Source organism: Taurulus bubalis, assembly GCF_910589615.1.
Source record: "Taurulus bubalis genome assembly, chromosome: 10".
Lineage (NCBI taxonomy): Eukaryota > Metazoa > Chordata > Actinopteri > Perciformes > Cottidae > Taurulus > Taurulus bubalis.
The window spans coordinates 4909585-4928478 of record NC_136598.1 but is presented as its reverse complement, the minus strand read 5'-3'; the positions used below and the strand labels follow the sequence as shown (position 1 = coordinate 4928478).

Below are 18894 nucleotides of genomic sequence, written 5' to 3'. Positions count from 1 at the left end.
GTCTAAATGTGAGATTTTAGTCAATCACTGAAAGAACTGTGTACGTGTGCGTGTGTGTGTGTGTGTGTGCACACTCCCTCACCATATGTTAGGCAAAGCAGCTCTTCATTGGTTAATCGTAGCAGGGGGAATCGTCCCAAGCGCTCCATTTTGCATTTTGATGGACTACACAGTCATTTTCTCACTCTCACATCTCCTTCATCTCTACTCGTCACACCCCAACCCATCTTCTACACTTCTCGGGATGTCTTTCTCTTCTTTTTCATCTACCCAATTTAGAATAAACGTATGGCCTCCTCTTTCTTGTTATTAATAACCCCTCGCTCGCCTCATTTTACATCCCAGATACCCTCTTTCCAACCTCTTTAAATGCCAGACATTCTTCACTGCACCACCATTGGCTCAACACATGTAGGAATAAAGACTCATATTAAATATTCTGCGTGCATTAGTGCTTAATCAGTCATCCAAAACCTGCAGAAATCATCAAGCATAAAGCAGAAATACCAACACTTCTAAAACGGGAAGATTTGATGCCTTTCTCTATTTCTATTTCCTCCAATAATGTACAGTTATAGGCTGTTGGTTGGACAAAACAAGCACTTTAAAGACGTCACCTTAAGCTCGGAGAACTGTGCATTGTGCAACATTTGTTGAATTTACTAGACGAAACCATTGATGGAAAAAAAAAGTGCCACTGGTGGTGGTGTGTGTGCTTATGTTGGTTCTTCTACGGGAGCATATGGGCCTGTCTGGATTAAATGAACCCCTCATCTGTGTGTGTGCATGATGCACGCCTCCTTGGTGTCACTGTTCCTTATCTGTGCCTCACAGGTCAGTTTAAACCTCCTGCTCTGGTATTGATGGCTGTGTAACTGCAGCAGTCTGGGTATTATGAGAATGTACAGTATAGGTCTGTAAACACCGTCGACTGGTCAGTATGAAACTGCTTTGCGCTTAGTCAATAAAATGTTATCATTTCGATTCTTTGTCAATTTACGTCTCCCAACCTAAGTGTCTTTTTCTCTGTCTCCTGCTCCCTCTCTACTCAAATATGATTGAAAGGTTTGAGAAAAATGGATCCATTTCTCTCAGTAGAAAGTACAGGTTTTTGTTTCGTCTCACTCCACAGCCATAACACTAAGAGGAAATAGCATTTGAAATCATGTAATCACATGAGCACGGCAGTAACACCTCCATCTCTCAGCTGGCTCTTTTTGTACGCAGGCTCAGTTGGAAGAGTAAATGTTGACTTCCATATTACTCTTTGCACGCACGGTGCATGTAAATTGATTTCAGATGTAACGATAAACAAGCATCTCCTCAGGAACAGCTCTTCTCCTGATTGGACATTCCCCGGGCTGATCGGCCAGTAGCAAAACAGCCAATAGTCTGATGCAGATGTTTCAGCACGCGTGTGTGTGTGTGTGTGTGTGAGTTTATCTCACTGAGGGACCACACTAGTCTGAAGGGCACAAAGAGCCAACCATCTCTCTCTCACACACACACACACACGCACACGCGCACACACACACACACACGGGAAAACGCTTGTGTGTGAGTGGGGGTGGGTGTAAGTGTGGACATCCAACTATGCCTGCCATCGATCTCTGTGATAGAACTAGGACTCTCAGAAATTATGATTTTAATAACTCATCAATTAGAGGGCAGCGTACTTTCTGCTATGTGCTGTGGTTTTCTGTCCCCTTCCTGTTCTCCTTCCTTCTCTCATTTTTCGGTGACATTATGCGTATGACTGTACCTTCATCCTACCTTTCAGTCTATTGATTGTCCTTATTTTGATATTGGAAATAATGTGATTAAGCTGTTTACATGCCCAGCAGAATAGGATTATGTTAATATCCCTGTTTTTATGCAATCATGTACTCAGGTATTGATTTAACAGATTGTCAAACCCTTTAGCTGCAAGTAATGTTTTTCTCCTGTCACCAGCTGTAGTTGTATTGCTCCCTCAGTGTTTGTATTGCTCTCATATAACTTTAGTGTATTTTATCCGGTCCAGAGACCCGAGACATTATGGTTGGTTGTAAACACACAAAATATAGTAATAATAAATACATTGTAAACAATGATAGCAGCTGCAGAAAATGACGAATGCATCGTAGCCTATCAAGCAAGTGTTGCAGTCCTTGAAAACTGAAAGGAATTGTAACAATTCATAATGAAATGTTTAATAGTCCTTGTTTTAAGTATTAACACTCTTAATGTTCAACCAGTAGTTTAAGTAGACAATACATAAATAACCTTGTTGTCCCCATTGAGACAATTCGTTATGCAACAGTGGGCGGCATACATCTAGCACAGATAAAACCCATGGCACGTGAAGACAACACTAACACAAACAGTAAGTCATTTAAAAAGATCAAAAGGATTTATAAGATACTTGTGTCCCCATAGAGGTGAGGAGGGTGATGGCAGAAGGTATACAAGAGTGAATGCATGTATATGAATCGTGTTGATAGAAGGAATGGGAACTTCAGACCGGATCGAATCTGCTTTCTTACATAAATGTGCGTTGTTATCCGAGCTTCTCCCGCGGGACGCCAACATGTTTACGGCGAGCCGGCGGCCCATACCGTCGCTTACTGCGCCGACAGGGCAAACGAAAGTGCTGACAGAGCTCATAGGCGCGAGAACGGTCGGGACAGAAGTGCGCTGGACGCACGCGCCGCCGGCCTCGGTTAACAATGTACAGATGGAGCGCGACGTCATTCTCTGCTCAGGTAGACGTTATTGCTACATTCAGCACCTTTACACCTACATCACTCACCTTACTCAGGGGCAGCGGTTGTCAAGTTTATGTGACGAACTTGATACAAATAGTTGCTTAATATTCATCCAGCAGTCAAGATGCTGCATTCACTTGGAGTCATGTTTCTGGGGTCTTGATGAATGGTACTTATGTCCAATTATCACTCTTTTTGATCTGTTCTGCCAATCACTGACTCCTGTAAATGTTCCACTACTAGCAGTCCGCCCCGAAATTAATCTAAAAAATAAAATAATAATCTAAAAGCACTGTCAGTTTAAATTGTTTAAATTAAAATCAACATCTAAACATAATGTTTCATGGTGTAGAAACCTTTCATTTGTGTTGGAATGTAAAGGGTGCAATTAGTAATCCCTTATCGGTGAAATGGTTTGCCTTCAGCTCTGAGGTTGGTGGTCGAGTTATATAACATATATATATATATATATATATATATATATATATATATATATATATATATATATATATATATATATATATATATATATACATACATACATATATAACATTACAGAGGTCAGAGCAATAGTGAATTAATGAGGGACTAATTTAAAATAGAAAGTAAAAGGGCGAATCCTATCTCCACTCTAAGTGAGCTGAATTTCTTTTTCCATCTTATTAAAGACACATTAGTCAACACTTGAGCACAAACATGGACAAATACTCACAGCTTGCTCCCTGCTCGCTAACATCCAGAGACATTGAATACTAGAGATGCAGTGGAGCTGCTCAGTTGCTTTGGGAGCAAATCCATCTGTCTAGTCCCATTGAGCGGTATGGCAGAGGCCCCAGAGCCACCAGATCCACCTCACCCCCTGGCTTGCAGCCGGTGTCTGGCTGGTTGGCACCGACAGAGCACATGCATGCTGTTATGCATCAGCAATAGGATGCACACACACACACAATTGTTTTTCCTGCCACTATGTAATTATGAATGCCTTTGTTTACACACCCAGACAAGCTGCCCCTCTTAAGGTTAGTAAACAGACAGAAAGAAATCATAAAAAGAAGCAGTTTTACCTCCGTTTAGGTTTTGATATGTCACTTTGCCAAACAGACTCTATTCACTTGGGAGGAGGATAGATTACACACACGTGAAATGCAACTGATTTATTATTGTATGCTCTCGAAGCACAGCTCCTCCTGTGTCATATCCCAGGCGGAGGAAATAAAAAAGCTTGTTGACATATTGGTGCTTTTCATTGTGCAGGAAGAAGTGAAGAGGTATCATCGCAACTGTAATCACAGTGGAGGGCAGGCGGCTCCCAAGGTGGAGAGGTAAGACATTACACAATAGCGTCCCTACTTTCTCATGAAAATTCTCATATTCTATGAACCCCATTTAATTTACAATGAGGATGATACACTTGATAATGAAGCCCTTGTCCTGTTGTACTTTGCAGACTTTGTAAATGCATATATATTTACTACATTCCTGCTTACATTAAATGTATTAATTTGCAATACTATCTATCGCAAATGTATTTCATTCATGTTTATATTTTAGCCCTATATGTCAACTTGCACCATTTCTGTATTATTCTCATTTTACTTTCACTTCTACTTTCCTTTTTTTAATACATATTTAATGAGGATTGTTTGAGGGAGCCTGAGATTTCTCGTGCTAATTGTTCTGCATATGACAATAAAGACCTTGAAACGTAATCACACTTATTCTGCCATAACAAGGCTGCCCTCTTGAACGTAAACTACCATGGCATCCTCTCACGCTGCCTAAAGAAGTGCTTATTCGGCCGTGACTTCCACCATCATGTGAAATAGAATATTTTTGGGGCTTACAAGGTGAAGTGTAAACAGCGTTTGCGGTTTTTGTTGTCATATTTCTGTTCATCTGTGTTGTTATTGTCGTAGAAGCCACCCTCGTAAGAGTGAGGAAGCAGACGACAATAGCCCCCGTCGTCGTGAGCAACAGCAGCACCTGGAAACACAGGCTATCGTGTGAGTATCACCTCTTGCTCAACTGTGTATCTGTATCTTTTATTTTTCTCCAAAATATCAGTTTCCTTGTTACATTTTGAGTCAATTTCTCGTTCAGTGTCACCCAAGTTACCTATGACCTTTAAAAATGAATTATTTTCATTGTGTGGGAGAGATAGATGAATGTGTGGCTGGGGTCAGAGTGCACTGAACCCTCGTTGATTGCCACCCAGCACCGTTTTATTTAACCATGGGCCCACGATTTTATAGGATTAACATGCAAGGACAGCTCCCGCCTCGGGCTTCCACTTCCTTGAAAGTCGAGGATAGAGAAGAGAAAGTTTCTGTGTAAAATAAACATGATTGGGGTGTAGAAAGGTGAGGCGGATCGCAAAAAAACTCTCGGGATAAACTAACGCAGAGGGCAGAGGAACCGGAAATATGGACAGATGGACAGAGCAAAGGGAGAATAAAAGTGGAGAAAATAGGGATTGAATGAGAAGGGGGCGACGGTATTGGTTTTGGAGCTAGGAGTTATGGCTTAATTCAATTTGTTCCATTTGGCTCAGCTGTCTCTCTGCTCCACTGGAGGTGAATGTGTTTCTCCATCGGGTAATTGATCCTACACTCCATCCTGGACCCGGGTGGGGGTGACGGCAGGGATAAAAGAAAGTGGAAGGAGAGAGCCGGAGAGAGTGATCTGTAGAAGGTGAAAATGGTGGGGAGAGGTCAGAAAAGTGTGTGAGCTGTGTAAGGCTTAAAGGGAGAAAAGAAAGAAACGTAGAGGATAGGGAATAAGAATTAATGAATGAAAAGAACGTTTCGGAAGAAAATAATGAGAAGATTTGAGTGAGAAATGGGATATGGTGCATAGTGACACCATTTTTTTTTTCTTTTTCGCATCCAATCTTGAGAAATACTCCAACAGCCATCCAACATTGTCATATGCAGAAAATGACTTCTTAAAACCCCGGCCGCCCAAAATGACTTCGTCCCCGTGGCCGCCATAATTACGTTATTGGATATAGATGACACTGATATACATATTTTGTCCATGTATGTTCCCAGGATCCAGCGGGCTTGGCGTGCACGCACGTCCCGCACAGGGAGCTGGCAGGGACAAGGCAAGAGCCGTGGCAGCCATCGTCGGGGTGAGACGGAGCCTCCTGAGAGCCTGCGGGACCCCGTGATGACCACCAATATGTCTCCGGTAAGACCGCATACGGAAAATCCAACGGGCAGCCATATGGTGCAACATGTGAATGAGGCAGGTGGCGAGACATCGAGACATCTTTAAGCTATCTGAGCTTGTCTGAGTTATCAGCTGTGATCTGTTGTTTCAGCAGAGAACGGGAAAATGAATGGTTGAGTGGACGCATGGATGGATAGACTAATAAAGGAGAGCGCAAAGGAGGGAACAAGGGAGGAGTGTTTACCTCTAGTGTCATGTGGGCGACCGCAGGGGTCGTATTGGTAGAGGTGGATTGGATGCCAGCTGGCACTCTGCCCAGCTCTCTAATTAGCCGTTAATTAGGTAAATTTTCATAGCTGGTTGATTGATTAATGAAGTGCCTTTGCCCTTGTCCCCCACCTCCTCCCACATCCTCACCCCTTCTTACTCCGGAGGGAGCGTGGGGGAGAATTAAACACTGCTCACGGGGCATGGCAGCCAAACAAATGCCAGAGGGAAAAAAATGATTGTTTGAGCAGCAGATAAACAGTGAGGAGAGAGAGAGAGAGATAAATGTGGAGATGCGAAGATGCCTTTAGTTCGCCTCAAGTTCTAAGTGACAGACAAGGACACACAGACACAAACAAGCATGCAGTCTGTTCTGCTGGTTTCTCAGTCTGTGTTGGCTCGCGCAGTATTCACACAAGCTATCCGCACACTCCTGCCCACGCTTGTTGCAGAGACTCGGCACAGAAAACTATGATGTCATGTCTGCATACTCACGAGTGTGTGTGTGTGAGTGTGTGTGTGTGTGTAGGATGCACTTTCTCCCACTCTCTTTTTAAACAGCGCCAGAGGAAAGCAAAATTCCCTGAGCAAACAGATGGGCTTGCGTCCTGGTGAGACGCTGTTTGTGTGTGTGTGCACGTGTGTGTGTGTGTGTGCTTTTAGCTTGTTTGTTCTGCTTGAAAGAGTTTGTTGTTCAATAGCACAGCAGCAAATGTCTTGCTAATTAGAAAGTTACTGTAACTTAAAAGCTGAGATGACAAGGATCCCCTCCTCCACTCCTCCACTCCTCCATCTCCTCCCTCTTTACTTGTTTTTCATTTTCAACATCTTCTTTGTTGGAAATGTAAAATTATATATCTGCCACACATCCAATCCCTTTAACGCAGTGGTGACTTAGGTGGGTATATCGTGGTGTATATACTCCCCTCCCACCCCCACCTAGAAGGAGCAGTGTGTAGGATTAAAGGGGATTTATTGCCATACATGGAATATAATATTCTACTGTAAGACAACCCACTCTGTTTTTTTATGGGCTGCCTAGATAAAAAAAACACGTCATCCAACAAGCCATTCAGATTTGACTCCCCTCCCTTTGTCACATAGAGTCTAATTAGAATATACCACCCTCCCCGTCTCAGTGTCTCCCCCCCATGCACACGTTTTCTTCTGGGAAAATAAAACATGTAATATAACGTGTGAAATGATGTAATACATTTTTACTTACATAGAGAGATTTGTTTGAGTGAGACTGAGTATAATAGGTCCTGTAACATGGTGCAGTTTGAGGAAATGTAATTACTTAACAGTCAATATGTTATTATCAGCATACAATTTCATTAAAATTGTTCATGGAAAAAAAGTTATAAAAATGCTTGTGTATGCTGTCAATTATAGTTGTTAGAAAGCATCTCAAGTCTCTCTCAGTTCTTTTTCTTACTTCACCTTTTCTCTTTCCTTTACTCTGTTCTCATTCACACTGTATCACTCTCCTGTGGCTGTTGTGCTCTCTGAAGGACAGACATTCATCAGTGTAAGGCCAGGGTGCCACATTGCATGTGTGTGTGTGTGTGTGTGTGTGTGTGTGTGTGTGTGTGTGTGTGTGTGTGTGTGAGCTCATGTGAGGACCTTGGTAGTGGCCTGTAGGGAAGAGGGACGGGGGGGGGGGGGGGGGGGGGGGGGGGAGGTTCAAACACACTTCATGCATATTTCATGGGAATCATATTGAACACCACACACACACACACCGTGAAGAAAAAAAACACACACACATACATGTCTGTGTGTTTTCTTTTCCTTCCTCATCTGCTCAAATTATCGAAAAACATCCTCAAACCACACTCTGTCTTGCTGAATTCAACTCTGATTATATCAATGTCACGGTGTCTTTTATGTCTTTCTACATCAACCATATATTGCAGGTGTTCAACAATGCTGTAACAGCAGACCCAGATTAATTATTAATGCACAGAGGGTCCAGGCCCTACAACCCCTGCTCTGGTCAGTGCATGGCCCGTTGATAGTAAATCAATAGATCTGACTGTACTGAGCACGCTGCTGGCTGACCAGCGGGGCTGCTGTGTAGATGTGTGTTGGGTTGTTGCAAAATATAGAAAAACAATATGAACTATGTTTGAGTATTTAATGCCATAAAATCCCCTCAGAAAGGTAATTATGTGCTATGTGACAGTAAAAATCCCAATTAAAGGAATAGTTTGACATATTTTGGAAATGTGTGAATTGTCTTTTCTGTCACAAGTTAGACAAGAAGATTTGCATTAGAAATTAAGTTCATTTGTTTAACATGTTTAAGGCCAAGCGCTGAGGGCAGTACTCATAGTGCAAGTCATGTTTCAAACTTACCTGCGGGCTTTTCTGTATGTCCACTTATCTAGGTGAATTTGAAAAAGATACCTCATTACTGATTGGCTGCAGTTTTGAATACAGATGAGGTCTTGGACACAGAAAGAGCCCGTAGTTTTTTAAGTAGCATGAATGTAGATTGTGGTTATACAGCTGGCAGTTAGCTTTGAAACTATGCTCTTTTTGTAGCGTGAATGTGAATATGTGCTAAAGTGTTTACGAGTTAATTTGCATGTGAGCATCCGTACATGCTGACTTCGTTGTTTGATTGGATCCCTGTGATTCACAGTGTGGCCCTCCGGGATGGCTTGGTGAGTTTTATTCTGAGACAAACCAGCGATCAAAACCAAAGTATGAGAATGAAAACGACATGCTTCAGTGCTGTATCTGTCATTAAAAAGAAACTAATACTGCTGCTGGGCTGCCTGATCACTAATGAAATCATTTCAGTGATGGATCGTTATGAGACCAGAAGGGCTGTCAGCAGAAGAGAGAAAAAAAAGAGTGTGAAATATAGATAAAAACACATTAAATCTTCTTTGCTTGGTCGGCGCTTGTGCAAATGTGTGTCCGTGGCTGTGTTTGTTTGCTCACAGTGTTTGTTGACATTGATCTGTTCCTATCTGTGTGACATGTTTGCACTTTTCTCTCCTCCTTTTCTGGGGCGCAGGCGGAGGGAAAGTGTTAGTGTAAGCATTCCTGCCGCCTGCGTGGGAGATCATTCTCTCATCTCTCACCGCCAAGAATCTCACAAAGCGTAGTGACGGCTTCATCCATGCCTCCACATCTACCCCGCGTAATCCCCTTTTCCCATCCTTATTCCATGTCATCTCCCGCCTTCCCTCCCACTGCCTCTTGATGCGCACACACACACACACACACACACACACACAAGACCCCCGTCTCAGCAGACAGATGCTAACAGATTACTTGTTTTATTGGTGTCAGTTGGTGTCTCATTTGAAATGAATTTATATACCTCTGCCTGCCCTGGAGTTGACATCGATCGGCTTAACTCATTTAATAGCCATGACATTTGCCTATTAGCTTATTTACTGTCATAGCAGGCTCAGACTCAGCCGGCTCCCTGAGAGACAGTAACTCTTGCATCTGTATCCGTTTGGGAAGAGCAAAAAATAAACTCCAGCACACACACACAGATATGGACTTAACTCAGCTGCACATTAGAAATAAGCTAAATTGTCCTTGTTTTCTTAGTATATATTTTGGGAAGATGACTCCCTGTTTTCTAATGTGCTCCTGTCTTAGTCTGCTGCTGTTAATGCAAACTCAACAATTCCATATTGTGTCATAAATATATACTACTATGTAATGGATACATTTACACACTCAGAATATGAATGTCAGTGACTAGCAGGCAGGGCATAGCACATTCTTGTTTTGCACCATGCACTAACTCACATTACTGATAGCATTTAATGAAATACTTAATGTGTTTAGAAACTGATTTTTATGCCACTGCACCAGCAACATCCCTGGCCGGAGGCATTATATTTTTCCGATTGTCTATGTGTATGTACGTTCTCATGAACACAATATCTCAGGAACAATTTCTTCAAATTTTGTACAAACTCGCACCTGGACTCAATGATGAACTGATTTTATTTCGATAGTCCAAAAGGTAAATGCTTCTGCAACCTTACAAAAGCCGTTTGCCCATAACTCAAGAATTCATATGCGAATTACACACGAACGTCTTACCCGATAAAATGATGATAATTTGGACTTGACTGGTTGGTGGAGGCTTACAACCGAGAGGCTGGAAGGTTCCCCTTGTAATTTGCTTGTATGTGTCTGTGATGAAATAGACTCCGAGGTTTATGTTGGAGAATGACCCCGAGCCACGTCTACATGTTGTAACACGGGCTGACTGTGGCCCCATGAATCTTACGGCGGAGAGATATCGTCATACAGGAACGAGATGTATTCCTCTTCAGTGGCAGTAAACAAAACTCATGGGTTCGCCAATAACTGTGCTATAATCCACTTAACAAGATTTTTAGGGCTGACAAACAGTAAGGCTAAGCGTAATAAACAGCTTGACTGCGACCATGTACTAGCACTCCCCCACAGACTAACACACGGTGGGAGAGCGTCTAAAAAGCCGATGGCTCTGCTGCAGCACAGATAGTACCACATGTCGACCCTGTGTTGCATTATTTTTTTTTAGATAAGCTGTAAGGGAGGGCTTTAGCTGAATTTCAGGGTGCAGTTACCCGTTAAGACTTCCTACAGAGATGTTTCACCTAAAAAACCTTCCAGTGGCTTAAAGTGCAGAAGCCTTTTCTTTTCTGGCATGCCTTCAATGTGAAACATATGTAGGAAGTGTTGAGTTTTATTTGCAGCTGAGTGAGCACAACAACTGCAAAGTAATATATTTATCTATATAAGAGTATGACGAGTCTGTTGCACTAAGGGAGCTAGTGCTGCGGAAAAATTTACATGCGAGTCATGAACGGCTTGAGTAATATTTAGCCTTTATCTTTTTCATTTGTATGTGCCCTCAAGCTATTTTAGATTGTTGACCTTTTTATTTGAGAATTATTATTATTATTTTATGACAATCAACATAGACGTAGTCTACAGACAATCCGATACCTAGAAAGTGCGCTCCAAATAGCCATTGATTTTATGAAAGCCCATTGGGAAGATATCTTAGAGATTGATCATGTCTATGTGGTCGGGAGGGGACACAAGGAGAGGAGAGAGCTGATGACTCCAGGAGGTGGAGAGAGAACGATGGATTGCTAGAAAGCTGAAAATAGGAGGTGAGAGAATAAAGAGGCGATGCAGTGGATTTCTGAGTGATTATGAGGATAATAACTCTGCATTAGAGTCTCCATGAGCCTCTATTTGTGTGGGTGTGACATTGAGTGTATGCGCAGGCGCAGGCATGTCTGTCAAAGTGTCTCATTTCTCCTCCATCGCTGTCCAAACGGCACTAGATTAGATTAGTGTTGACCATTACATCCGTTGGTCTGCAAAGAAACACACACTTACATGCTCACATCAACTTGTGCACACAAATATAAACACAGCGGGAGTCCTCAGTGGCACATAAAGAGCATCTCATGAGCCCTTCATAAAGAAATCAATGAAAGCTGTTGCACAAATGGAGAAGAGCTGACAGGTCGAAAGGAGTAGAGGGCAAGATAGATCTCGGTCAAGGTTCTGGGGGAAGATGGAAAGAATATGGAGAGAAAAGGGAGTGTGCATTTCAGCTCAATTTGCTCTACTCAGTTTATGGGTTGTTACTGTTGTTGTTTTTGTGAGCACAGGATCCTGAATCACTTGATTTGATATTTACAGCAGGCTGTACAATGAGAGCAATAGTTTACAGATGGTGTATAGGGATTTGATTGGATGCTGGAGCTCACTGCAGCCTCCCTCTGAGCTCCTAATTGCTTATTTATCTAGAAAACATGTCATTTAGCTGACATTACTTAAACTAAACAAGCATATAACATGCTCACACACACACACACACACACACACACCGACTAAAACGTAACATAAATCTGCGTGAAGTGTCTCCAAGCCATCTGCAGCAGTAATAACAATCTGGTACCTGAGGCAGTATGCTCTACTGTTCTGTTACAGCACACTTCTCTCTGCACACACACTTTCCCGACCGGTTATGTCCCAGACTCTCTTTCCCGCATTCTGCAGTATCCAGTTTTTTTCTTTCCGGTGCCTTTCCTTCCACATCTCTTTTCAGTCTCCTGCTTTCTCACCCTCCACTTACTCCCTTCCGCACGGGGCTCGTCCCCGTCTTTAGCCCATCTCATACGCATAGGCTCAGTCCTCATGGCCAGTGAGTCTTCCATAATGAGAACCCTGGAGGAGAGAGGAGTAGCACAAAGAGTAGAGGAGGGCAGCAGCAAGCAGGAGAAGAGTTCAGGCTTGATCTCCTCTCTGACCCTCTCCATCTCCCTCACTCCAGCCACCTGCCATTACTGCCTAGGAATCAGATCAGAGCTATTATAATCCTCTTTCTGACAATATCCCTGCTGTGTACAGTACAGTACAGTACACTTGGTGATGAGGACGGGAAGGGGCTGAGGGAGATGCAGAGACATAAATGAGTAGCAATCCTCAAGGAGGAGAGGCTCTCTGCATTGTAGAGTGAAATCAAAGGTGGGTGCATTATGTAAAGGCAGGGTGGGGAAGGAGAGAATGAAGTCCGGGCTGTGAGTTACATGTATTACCATGTTGTGCAGCAGGTCCATGAGGTGTTTTCTTCTTCTTCTTCTTCTGCTCACCACATGCAGAGTCCTTAGAGAGTGAAAAGCTTATAAGATGTTTCTACAAAACACACTTCCTCTTCTACGCCTGTGCTTTGGGGATTGCCAGCTACAGAGCTCATTTTAAGTTTGTTCGTTCTCTTTCTATAATAATAATCTCTCTTCTGTTATTTAGCTTCAGTCACGGCCATCCACAGATTGCTCCTCTTTCCATCGACCACAAGGAGGCAAAGTATAAAGGAGTGATGAGCCGGTCAATGGCTGTTAAACTAGAGGCACCTCCTTGATATCATAAAGTCCAGGCTGTGACAGCTAGCTGCTGATTGTCTCATTAGTCGGTGCCTTAGCGGAGAGCCAAGCTTCTCATCACTGCTCTAACAGTTTAAGCAGGAGGAGTTTGATTAATGAAATGTTCTCTGGCCATTTAAGTAGACGTTGTTTTGGGCAATGTGGTGGTTGTGCTTACAAGGACGTTGTTTTTACATTCCCTCTGTTTATCTAGCTGCCTCTCTATCGTCCTTGTGTATGTCGGCCTGTGTTTCCGTCTGTTTCTCTCTCTCCATTTATCACCTCACCGCAGGTCTTGAAAGGAGATTTCAGGGGACAGTGTGCTGTTGTGTCAGCTGCTGGATTCCCTGCTGTAACAAGCCTTATGGCTTTCTTCTTTTGGCTTTATTTTTTAGAAAGACTGCCCATTGTCAAAGCACAAATTCCCCACCAGAATAATTTCGGAAGAAACATTGGAATTGGTCAATGCAGTTGCAAAGTCTTTTCACAATCATTTTGTTAAATAGTGTGACACGATTGAGATTTCTGTTCAGGTTTGCAGCTGCAGGGCTCAAGTTGATGCTCATTCGACGTTTTCCCATCGAAGATCGAAAAGCTGACCGAGTGAGATGACGTTTACTTCTGCAAAGCTAACCTTTAACCACTCTGCAATGTTGGATGTGCATGTGTGTGTGTGTTGTAATATGGGATGTGTGTGTTAAGTATGCCAGTGGAGGCTCTAGGCGTCCTGTGGGTGGATTTCTCAAAGGCACATTTGATCTCTGTCTGCCCTTTCTCGTGTCCTTTTGATCTACGAGTCAGGGTTGAAGGGAGGAGGTGTTGTCCTCTGGTTTGATGCACATGAAGAGTAGGAGGACTGCACTGCATCACAAAGAATAGGACACAACACAATAAAGGAGTAAACAGATGCAATGGAGATTGCTATGGGCCCAATGCCAGATACTGTTATGTTAGTGTTAGCGTGTAACCTACAGTGTTGGGTTAGGGTCTTTGTCTATAATAGATTATTTAACCTTTGATATCACTGTTAAAACACATGTATTTGCATATGCAGTCACATCAACTATAAAGGTGCTGGACAGGCATGTGTATGCATGTGGAAAGCATGTGCACACACATACACAGCACCTGTCTAGTTGCCCCTCTGGCAGTTTGAATAGTGGTCCAATGTGTCCTCATAATCTTCTACCATCACCATGGTAACAGTGAACTTGCTCAGAATGTCCTCATACTTATTCAAATGCTATCCTGTAGCTCTCTAACCCGTCAATCACAATCCTAAGAAAATTGTTTAAAACAAGTGAGAACTGTCAGTCTCTGAGTTATGTAACCTCAACTCAGCACCAGTTGGTCCAAAGCACAATATGTATTTGTGCCAAGTGTTTTCATATGAATCAGGGCCTGCTTTAAAGCTGTGACTTATCTCACATTACCTCATGGCCATGTTGGTGAGTTTAAATTAGAACTTGAACTCTTGTTTATCCATTTATAATCCTTTAATCCATGCTCTTTGTTCCTGTTTTGTATCAGTTTTTCAAAACTGCATAAACATGATAAAATACCTGTGCCTGTTGAAGCAGAGCCAGCAGCAGTTCACCTTCATTTGTTTGCTTGTTTATTGTGTTTGTTTACACATTACAAATGGTAGAAATGCTTTGGGAAATTAAGAGGGAAGATTGACGCTGCTGCTTTCTGGTCTGAGCTGCACAAGCAGTCGGCTCCTATCATGCAACAGAGGTCTCCATTGTTTTCATTCTTTCTTCCTTTTTTAGTCCGACCCTCATCTTCCCTCAAGCCTTATCTCTTGCATTTGTTCTTTTCCCTCATCTTCCAGCGTCATCGTCTCTCTCCTCTCTTCTTCTATCCACCTTTCTTTACTCTCCCATGCCTTAGCAGCTCCTTCCTAAAACCAGCTGTAATATTTTCTTTGTAATTGACACAATTTATTGTTGATAACTTCTTTTAAATTTCATCTTCTGAAACAAACTGGATTTGTTGTGAAACTCGGTAAAACAATGTATGTGTTAAAATGACAAATTATGCATCGAAATGATATTGCAAAAAAACAACAACTCCAGGCCAGGTTGCCTTGTCTGTTATTGGTTAATCCATCTGGGATTAGTGTCAGCACCTCTGAATCTGATGGTGGATTACCAGGGTAATATGATGGGGTGTGAGATCGACAAGCAGACCAGTGCAGCACCTTCTACCAGTTAATTAGCATGCCAACCCTCACTTTTCAGTCATGAGCTTGGCTCAGTGAAAGCATGAGATTGTGGATAAAAGCAACCACAATGAGTTCCCCTCGCAGGGTGGCTGGGCTGATCCTTTGGGGCAGTGTGAAGAGCTCAGATATTTGGATGTAACTCAGAGTGGAACCGATGCTCTTTTGCATTTAAAAGAGCCAGTTGAAGTGGTTCAGGTATCTGATCAGGATGCCTCCGACAGGGAGGGGCCCCCGTGGAAAACCCAGAATATGCTGGAGGTATTATATCCCATGTATATCCCATCTGGCTTTGGGACACTCTGGCACCCCTCAGGGGGAGCTGGAGGAAGCAGAGAGGGGCATCTGAGATATGTTGCTTCGCCTGCTCCCACCGGGTACCGGATAAGCAGCAGAAAATAGATGAAGAGAGAAAAAACAGTGCCACCGTATCCTGAGAATTTGTGAGGTAATAATGGTGGCTGAGATGCTTCACATTTCAAATTATTGGGTGTGGTGATTGTTACTACTTGTCTTGAATAGATTATCCTGATCTTGGAATGTGAAACACAACATGATTGTGTTCATGAAGCAATTTCAAAAGGCCCGATCAGTAATGGCAAACAGGAAACACTCTGGGTCTGTAGCCACTGTGAATGGTTAATGACTACCCATGAGTTACTGTTCTATCTCTGTGAACATAATGGTGTGTGTGTGGGAGGTTTACGATACTGTTTACAGTAAAACATTTACTTAAGAGAATGATATCATGCAGCAGCTCCAAATGTTCCTGCTCCTTAAGTCTTTCAGAAGATGCCGTTTCCTGCCACAGAGTGAACAGGGAATGGAAGGGCAGAATTACTCAAGCCAAAATACAGAGACAGTGTAATTTCTTTGGTCTGCCTTCTCCCAATGTTCCTCTTCTCACTAAGTGGACGTCATTATGTCTCCACAAGGGTGGGGGCGTAGTTTGAGGATTGAAGCTGCTTTTTGGGTGGACGTTTACCTTTCTCTTTGCTTAACTTTCTTTTAATTTAAAAATAAGAAGCCAGTTATACCACATGTATATGTATCACTAGACCCTAAACACAGTAATATCTTAATATTACTTTAGGAATAATGGTTTCAGATTACTTTTGAGCCAAAGGTCTTGGCAGTTACATGAGGTTTTTAATGTTCATTAGTCTGCCTTAGTTATTGTACATATAGTTGCATATTTATAGCTGTTGTAACAGGATGGTATGGAGAACACAGAAGTTAGGGCAGCGCAGCAATCACAGGCAGAGTCAGTTCTGCAGGTTTTAAAGGTTTTTAATTCAACACAAAAGAAGTGAAAACATAGCTCAGTCCAGAGCGCTATCAATTAGCGGCTTAATCTCCTTCATGAAGAGGAGAAACCTCTCTTCTCCTCTTGTCGCATGTCTCTCTGCTCCTTTCTCAAATTGATTGTTTTAGATATATATTTTGATTTTTTATGAATATTTCCGTCTGTAAAATGCCCCCAACCCGACTGATGCCTCATGATTGCTGGTTTTGCCAAGAAATATATTTTAAAAAACAAAGAAGGAAATCGTCACATTTGAGACACTCGAGCCAGCTAATATTTAGCCACATAACCTGATACATTCCCTTAATCAATCAAAACAGATTGATTGTTTTGCAGAATACATAGTGAACATGTCCTCAAAACTTCTTGGTTTGAGCTGCTCCAGTAACCCTCTCGTTGTACCTCATCTCATCATTCACACCCTGCTTGCTCACTTTTCTCAAGCTCTGACATTATGAGATCCTGTGCAAAGTTATTTTATAAAGTAAGCAGGGGAATGGCATATGTATGCAGGACACACAGAGAGTCTAACACAGGCTTACCACTTCTTTTGTTGTTTAAGCACAAAAGAAATATACACGTTACATCAGTTTGATGTATTCAGTGAGAAGTTGGCTGAGCCTCATAAGTGACTAAGTTGGCAGAAGAATGAGGAGATAAAAAGCTTAGGTGAAGAATAGGGGGTTTGAAGCATTAAGACTGTAATATGCAGCTTTCAGGAAGAAAAATGACTCAAAATAATCTTGCTTTTTATAATGTATGGCCTCATGGGTCCTTTATAAATGAGGCGGCAATGAGGGAATGATGCCCTTATTAAATACTGTAGGGTAGCACCGTTACAGGATAGCAGCCAATTACTAAACCCAGATGGCATTTTGGGGATCCAATTTTTCCTCTGGTGGGGTTGTATTTACTCCGCATTGAAGACAGTTAGATGATTTCAAGCTAAAAGTTTCTCCTCATGAATTGTACTCTTTTAATTGGTGCGGTAGTTAACCATCTCAGGCTGCACAAGAGTGTAGAAATACCATTTAAAATATCACAACGACAGAGGAAGAATTAATGCATTGCTTATGTGCTCAGTTTTATACCTCCCATTTCATAATCTCTGTATCTTTGTGCATCTCGTCACACACTGTGTGTTGACTGTTAATTGGCTCGTCTGTCAAAATACTTTTCTTTGTATGTGAGGCATATACATATCCATTTTATTTTAGTCTTATTCTCTTTTCCTGGTTTCTTGTTTGACTTATATATATATATTTCTATATATATTTAGTGTATATAAAAAACACGTTTTGTGCCAAGGAAGATATTTTTGTTTGACAAAAGTGACATCTGCACTCTAGTAGATTCATACCTGAAGAATTTAAGGTATTTTTTAGGAACAGTAACCTAGCATAACTTCTACAGGCTTAACAAAATGATTAGAGATTGGCTAACTTTATATTTTTATGTGTAGACATCCATTTTCATACTCTATATCATACTCTGTTTTTCATTCCCTCCATTTCTCTCTCTCTCTCTCTCTTTTGCTACTTTATTCTTTCTTTTTTCACCTCTCTACACTCTAAACAAAGGACAAGACCTTATGAAAGCATTTCTGGTGCCTTGTGCACATTTCCCCGTGGCCCTGCTGGATAGGATACTACTTGTATATGGAGCATGCACCTTTACACAGACAGCAATGCATCAGCTGGAGCTCAGGGAGTACATGGAGCAGATCTGTGATTTCACGAGTTGAAACATTTGCACCAACAAAAGTGCTAATTGCCCTCTCGTTAACATAAGAAGGTGTGTGTGTGTGTGTGTGTGGTCTCCTGAAATATTCAACGTCACGTTCACCACCTATGTCGTTGCCAGTTTGAATCTGACACAAAGAGCACAACTTCACATCTACCAAAGCAGAGGCCTCACAATGTCTCTCTTCCAAAATTGAGACTGATGCATAAAGATGTAAAAGTAAGACTTGAGATGGAAAGAGGACAAACATAGAACCTTGAGGTTAGAGCAAGAACAAGAATCAAAGAAAGAGAAAATAGAGGAGTTTTTGAAACCCCTTAAAATGACCAAAATGTCGAATGAGGAAGCAACCAAATTAGTAGATCCCATCACACAAGATGAAATTAAAGAAACCATTGCTAAATTAAAAAACAACAAATCACCAGGAACAGATGGATTTGCTGGAGAATATTACAAAGCCTTTGTGAATGACCTCACCCCTATACTATGCAAAGTATATAATTATGTACTAAAAACGGG

At 42.0% G+C, this 18894-nt stretch overlaps 1 protein-coding gene across 1 annotated transcript in view; it reads left to right on the top strand.

Annotated features, from left to right (window-relative positions):
- The window catches only part of schip1 (schwannomin interacting protein 1), a gene marked incomplete at its 5' end in the record, with an annotated part of 202039 nt that overhangs the window by 2463 nt on the left and 180682 nt on the right, over window positions 1–18894 (top strand). Inside the window, 3 exons of the mRNA XM_079224758.1 lie at window positions 4002–4069; window positions 4664–4750; window positions 5798–5939. Of these exons, the coding sequence (XP_079080884.1) occupies window positions 4002–4069; window positions 4664–4750; window positions 5798–5939 (297 nt within the window). The remainder of the gene's footprint in view (window positions 1–4001; window positions 4070–4663; window positions 4751–5797; window positions 5940–18894) is intronic.